Genomic DNA, 7218 nt, shown 5'->3' with positions numbered 1-7218 from the left:
GTAGAGTTTTTGCTTCAAAATTATGTGAAAATCATCTTACTCACTCATTCACAGAAAACAATATATTGATTAAAATGTTCTAAGACACATTTTGTGTAGAAAAAGAATATGCGAGGGGGCGTGAATGGTCGTGGATAATGCTGTGATTCACACCTGAGAAGACAAAGGCCCGCGTAATGAGCTGCATAATGAGCCTTTCAGTCAGGTGTGTGACTGAGAGTTTCAACTGAAGTGTTTGAGTTTTGGATGACCGATCGCTTTGATGGTAAGCGTGTGAGCACAGGTTGGAGTGCTATTAACACGGCGAAAGGCGAAGAAGCAAGCGAGCGCCCTGAGTCTGTCTTGCATTGGGTCTTTGATCCGCGGCATAAGTCCGTCCCACGGCGCGATCTTCCAAGGCGGAGCGTGCATACATTAACATGAGGCTTCAATTTATCATGTGGAGAAATATCTTTGCGAAGATTTGGTTGATACTTCTATAAAGTTTCTTAATGCAAGTATTGTACATACTTCCCACTTTTTCATTCAGAACCCCTGTTCGGCAATTATCACACGCTTTCATTCAACACTAAACTTCTCATATTAATAGCTTTATCTGCTAAAAGGGGTTAACAAAACATTGATTAAAGTTGCAAGGTTACATTTTGACACCTCAAGCATATATATAAGACATACAACATATTATTTTTGAATATGGTCGCCCTGTTATATGCATAAATTATTGTCTTTTGAATTGTCTGTGTAAGTTCTGTTTCTTTGTCTGTGACAGGAGAACCGCGCTCTTTTCTGGAAAGTAGGAAAAGCATGCGTCCCTTTTGGAATGCAGGGAGAAAGAGGGGAGATGTCCTGAGGTCATGACACTGTCACGGGTGGAGATCTGCCATTCTTCTCGCTCGGACATGGAGCTATTAATCTGTCGCTTTCTGTTTATTGGACTATCAATTTATGCGTTAAATATTACCCCCATGGGGTCCAGGAGTGTCTGTCGCTGGAACATTTCCAGATGCCAGGTTCTTTGTTCTGTTGGTTATTAGATAGTTTATTTATGCTGAAGCCAGTCACGAGACAACCCTGACATTCTGTTGCTTAAATGAGTCCAGATGCAGGGGTCAGTTATTGCGGTCTTAGTGCTTTTCTTTGAGTCTCTTGAGAAGATAAGCCGAAGGGGACAGGAACTGCTGAGACACTGAGCTGACCCTGTATGTAGTTTTACGACCGCAGATGGCTGGGGAGGAGAACCTTTAGTTTTTCCGGTGGAATGCAGAGATTCAATGTTCGTTTGTGTCTGCTCACAGATTAAATGGTTTCTGTTTTTGAAGACAGAAATCCTACATATAACACAGGTTGTGTTGTTTTTAACACATCTGTTTTTTTAACACACTAATGTGTCAGAAATCATTTGTGTCATAGATGTGCTAAATTGTGTGATTTATGACACATTAGTGTGTTAAATATTTGAAGAATATCAACCTGTGTTAAAAAGAATATCACACTGGTTGAGTTGAAATTAACACAAAATGTGTCCTTAACTTGACTTGACTATAACACAGGTTGTGTTGTTTTTAACATCCGTTTTAAGAGTGTAAGAGATTGTTCAGTATTTGTTGGAATTCTTTAATGGCTCAACGTCTGTGATTTGTGATGTAGTGTTGTAATTGTAAATACTTTAATAAATAATTAGACCTCAGTGTTAATCTATCACATAATTCAGAGAAAGACCATATAATCTCCCCATTGAAGAGCTGATCAATTATCTTTAGATATATTTATAGATCTTCCTATCTACTACAACCTCTATATCGAAAGAAGGAAAACTGGATTACTCATAATGGGTAGTGCACTCTCATCTTTTTTGCATTGTGGACCAAATATTGAGAATATATTTACTTTCTTAACTTTTTCTGTGCATGCAAGTCCATAAATGGCAAAACTATCAAATATAATTAGAATTTTGTTCAGTAGTAACTTATTCTACCTCCTTATGATTACTATTTCAAGCAACTGTAGCCCTGAGCAGCCCAAAAATGGTACCATAAATTAGAGAGCCTCTAACTACCACTGCTTTTATTTGACATAAGTGCTTTTTGTCATATTTTTGGTCTTTTATTATGCCAAATAAATATTAATTTACTAAATGCTGTTCAGTGAATTCCAGCTGCTCTTCCAGCTGCCCACGCTGCGAGACTGAAATAGGAAAAGAAGTCTGGGTAACGCATTCATTTTGATTGTTTCTACCCTACCAAACATAGAGAGAGGTAGTACTTCCCATCTTGCCAAGTCTGTTTTTATTTTTTCTGAGAGCCCTGTATATTTGGCCAAGTACAGCCGTGATAATTTAACGGAATAGGCCAGCTTTTTCTGCATTTACTTTATATCGAGAAACTAAGCTACAGTCGCACATAATCCACACTGTTTGTTCAAATCTGTTGGAATTTTCATGAACATACAGTATTTTATTATATGGATAAATAAATTATCTTGACATAAGGTGCCCTGTAAAATTAACTGAACAGTCTTGGCACTCAAGATATCAATCAATCACATTTCTTTTGGTAATTCTCTCTAAAGATAAGAATATAAGAATATAATATAAGATAAGTAAACCATACGATTATTTCACTGTTTTTTCAAAAGTGTTTTTTTTTTTTTTTTTTTACATAAAGTGTGGTTCTATTATTGTGATTGCACTTGTCTGTCTGTCATTTATACTCTTTATACTGTGCATATTTTTAAAAAATGATTATGGTTAGGTTTAACCTGTGGGATTAGTGGCACAAAATATCTTTTAAATGCTATTAATTACTAAAATAGTAATTTTCATGCACATTTCTGTCTATTACGTTTTATATGTTATTTTTATATTCTCTATAAAATGGGTATGTTTAGGTTTTGGTGTGTAGGTTAATGGATCTAAAAATGTAATTCATACTTTTTTTTAAAAGTGTTTTTTTTTTTTTTTTTTTTTTACATAAAGTGTGGTTCTATTATTGTGATTGCACTTGTCTGTCTGTCATTTATACTCTTTATACTGTGCATATTTTTAAAAAATGATTATGGTTAGGTTTAACCTGTGGGATTAGTGGCACAAAATATCTTTTAAATGCTATTAATTACTAAAATGGTAATTTTCATGCACATTTCTGTCTATTACGTTTTATATGTTATTTTTATATTCTCTATAAAATGGGTATGTTTAGGTTTTGGTGTGTAGGTTAATGGATCTAAAAATGTAATTCATTTATTGATAAAAGTGATACTATACAAGTATCCTTATGATTTAAAAGATTTGTACTTTTTTAGCTGTAAATATGTAACAATATTTATGTTTTAGATGTCCAAATTCTATGTCCCAGCATATTTGTAAATGTTATGCACTATGTATAAACGCTGAGACCAGGCATAATTCTGTCTGTCTGTCTGTCAGGCGATGCAGTACATGGAGCTTCTCCCTGAAGACAGGCGACCTGTGGCTGGCACAGCAGGATCGTTGTATCGCCACAAGCAACTGATAAGACAGCTACCTTCCTACGATCACGACCCTGCATACTGCCACAGCCTGTCTGAGGTGGAGTTGAAAGCTATGGCTCAGTTTGTGAAATCCCTTAAAGAGGAATCCTTAGGAGTAGGAGAGGTTGCCCTGCCTGGAGAAAAATGTACAGCAGTGAAGAATGAAAAGGCCTCCCATGAACAGCCAGATCCTGAGATTACTGCAAATGGAACAGCACAGTCTCCTCTCAGCAATAAGAGTGAATATGTGAGTTTAGTTCAATCTTTGCAAATGGCTGACCGTGTGAACGCAAGCTAATTTTAATGACTAACCCAACACCCTACCTTCAAGGACATGCTCAAATAGAGATTTAATCTCCTCCTGAAGGTAATTTATAACTTTATGGCCCTAAAGTATCTGAATTAAACACAAACATAACCTACATGATTTGGAAAGTCTGTAATTTCTTCCCAAATCATGTATTAACTGTTACAGAACTAAAACAGTCCATCAGTGACACCAGCATCTCTCTCCTCCCCTGAGCCCATTGAGTTTTAACAGACCCCCTGAAGCGTGCCGTGAGTTTGGTGGGGGGTAATTGAGAATGAATGGGGGAAAGTCACATGAGAGCGATATGACTGTTTAATACTGGTTATGATCTGCTATGATTGGTTCTTTCGTTAAATCCCACCTCTTGTGTTCGTGCACGTTTTGCGTTCGTAAATTAGTCTGAATGAACAAAGTGATGGCATTAATGGGAAGTCTAATTAAATAATAAGTATAAATCACAACTTTGTCACATCTAAATCAAACTTCAGATGGCCTGAAAACATGATCTGTGGGTTTTTTAGCATGCAATCAGCTTGTTGAAATTAAAGGTACATCCCCGCATCTGAGACCAGTGTTTACTGAGCTCTGATGATCCGAATATAAGTTTATTATGAAAAAGAACAGCTGAACATCAGTTCATTAATAAAATATATGATTGTTTATATAAAATATATTGTTTAAATTGTTACTGGCTCGAGTTATTATTTTGGAATAAATGTAAAATGCTTAAAAAAACTGATGAGATTTATACTTGGTTTTAATAAATAGAATAGCCTATTAATTACATTGGTAATGCAAAAATACAAAATAGATTTTTACTCTGGTAGTCTAAGTAATGTTTAACCAAGAAAATGTGACTGGGACATGAATTAACATTTAAGAAAAAAATAAAATAAAAAATGTGATTTGCCTTCTCATTTCGGCTTGTTCGTGGCTTGTTTCTGAGGTGATCATCACTTATGAAGACATGATGGCATATACACATAACTGCAAACAAAGAAAGAGCAGGCCATCAGTGTTTTATAAAACTTCTGGTGATTTTATAGTGGTTTTGTTGACTTAGACTTTAGTAATTTGACACCTATTTACACCCTTAATTATCTGTACATTAAGGGGTAGCTAATCCTTCCTACCAGCCCAAAAATTCTTTTTTACTAGGTAAATAAAATTGTTTCCCTTTCGATAATTCATTTGTACTGCGTCGCTAGACGCTATCGGGAAAAACTCCTTTTTCTCCGAGAAATGAAGCCTTTACAATCACGCAGTGTAACTGCATGGCCATTGGTTCGTGCAGTGAATAAAAAGCGAACCAATGGCTCAGCAGCAGAGCTGCACGAGCCTATGGCGACGAAGCCCGCCAGAGCCCACCAGAATGGGCGGGGTCATCTGGATATATAAGCGGGCATTTCGCCTCAGGATCTCAGATCAATTCTCCTTCAGCGACGACGATCTTCCCTTCGCTGATGTACGGGACTTGAAGCGCTCCCCGTTGACACGCCTCGCTGTGGACAGAAGCTGCCTTTTCCTCTGCGCCTCTCTGCTGCTCCGGCCCACTCTACGAGCCGCCTTCAGCGTTCGGCGCAGACACCAGCTCGTCCCCTGCCGCCATCTGGCGAGCCTAAAAAAGCTAATTTTCGTTTACTAAAAGAGCAGCGGCGTTGTTTCAAATTCATTGCGGCTCATGCAGGATTGCACTGCACGCTGACGATGGCCACTCAGAGTGCGTTTCCTGTTTGGGCAAGCACCACGCAGAAGCTGCTTTGACCGAGATGGAGTGTTCACACTGCGTGAAAATGAGTCTCGCCTCTCTGCGCGCTCTGATCGCTTTCTTTTCAGAGCCATCAGGCCCCTCGTCAGCGAGCCTCCCCGTTTTTCCCAGAAGTCCACGACAAGCTCACGAAGTCGTGGCGCACTCCCTACTCGGCTCGCCTTCGCACATCCTCTTCTTCTGTGCTGTCCTCAGTGGATGGCGCTGAGGAAAGAGGCTACGAAAAACTGCCTCCTCTCGATGAGTCAGTGGCTGCACACCTCTGCCCACCCACTGCCATTGGATGGAAAGCGAAGGTCGTTCACCCCTCCAAGCCCTGCAGAAAAACATCTGCCCTTGCTGGACGAGCATACTCCTCAGCTCTGCAGGCGGCCTCAGCTCTGCACTCCATGGCTGTGCTCCTGGGGCCTCATTTATAAAATACTGCGTAGAAAGAATCCTAAATTTGATTTTACGATCATTTCTCAAAGTGCGTACGTGTGATTCATAGAATGAACGTACGCACAGAAAACGTGCGTACGCCTCTCTTTTAGATGTGAAATCTATAAATTGCAATGATCTTGAAATTGTGCGCAGCTGAACAGTTTCAGATCTCCTCCCTGTTAAACAATGTCTAATTAATGTCCATGACTTATAAAAGAGCACCTGACAATGTCCAAATCTTTTACAAGCGGTAAGAATGGCTTATATTTCCAAAAACCTGCAGCACTCGGGCAAACAAAAGTGCGTACGTCTGCTCAGACCTGACGTGGCGCTAAGCTCTTTTCCACGTCAAAGACCGTTTTTATAAATATGAACGTTGCCATGGATTTTTGCGTACACACTCTACGATCAAATCTGTGCGTACGCACGTTTTATAAATGAGGCCCGTGGTCTTTCAGGCCAAACTCCTCCGAGTCATGGACGAGTCCGCACCCGACCCCGCAGCCTTCAAGGAGCTGCGCAGTGCAACAGACCTGGCTTTGCAAGCTACGAAGGCTACAGCACAGGCCATCGGGAGGTCAATGGCCAGCTTAGCGGTGTTGGAACGCCACTTATGGCTAAACCTCACTGAGATTAAGGAGGCTGACAAGGTCCCCTTCCTCGACTCTCCGGTCTACCCTACGGGGCTGTTTGGACCCGCCGTCGAGGGATTTGCAGTAGTGTTAATTTCGTTGACGAGCTTTTTTCCCATGACTAAGACGAGATGAAGACGAGATGACAATAAGGTCAATAAACGATAACTAAGACTACATAATAATAATTAATTAATAATTTATGCATTTAGCAGACACTTTTATCCAAAGCAACTTACAGTGCATTCAGATTATACATTTTTTACCAGTATGTGTGTTCCCTGGGAATTGAACCCACGAGTCACGACCTTAAGCACTGCTAACGCAATGCTCTACTGCTGAGCCACAGGCAGACAATATCAACATGCAATTTCGTTGATGAAATAAGACGAGACTAAAATGTATTCAAAAAAATTAACATTTTACCAAAAACCTCTTTTTATTTTCGTCAAAAAAGGAGACAAAATGTTATTGCAGACTGCTCTACACGCCTCTACTATGCGAGCTTTCATGAGTGCGGTTGCCAGATATCAAGAGTTCTAATCCCCGAATCAGAGCTTCGCTGTTAAATTCATATA

At 39.5% G+C, this 7218-nt stretch overlaps 1 protein-coding gene across 1 annotated transcript in view; it reads left to right on the top strand.

Moving 5' to 3' along the window:
* The first annotated feature begins 3320 nt into the window (after positions 1-3320).
* Positions 3321-7218, top strand: part of lmcd1 (LIM and cysteine-rich domains 1) — an 8782-nt gene continuing 4884 nt past the window's right edge. The window contains exon 1 of the mRNA XM_016494313.1: positions 3321-3754. Within this exon, the coding sequence (XP_016349799.1) occupies positions 3428-3754 (327 nt within the window). The 5' untranslated portion in view covers positions 3321-3427. The remainder of the gene's footprint in view (positions 3755-7218) is intronic.

Source organism: Sinocyclocheilus anshuiensis, unplaced genomic scaffold, assembly GCF_001515605.1.
Source record: "Sinocyclocheilus anshuiensis isolate Anshui unplaced genomic scaffold, SAMN03320099.WGS_v1.1 scaffold6225, whole genome shotgun sequence".
In the NCBI taxonomy this organism is placed as follows: domain Eukaryota; kingdom Metazoa; phylum Chordata; class Actinopteri; order Cypriniformes; family Cyprinidae; genus Sinocyclocheilus; species Sinocyclocheilus anshuiensis.
The sequence above is the reverse complement of the archived record's forward strand: the minus strand, read 5'-3'. Positions and strand labels throughout refer to the sequence as shown.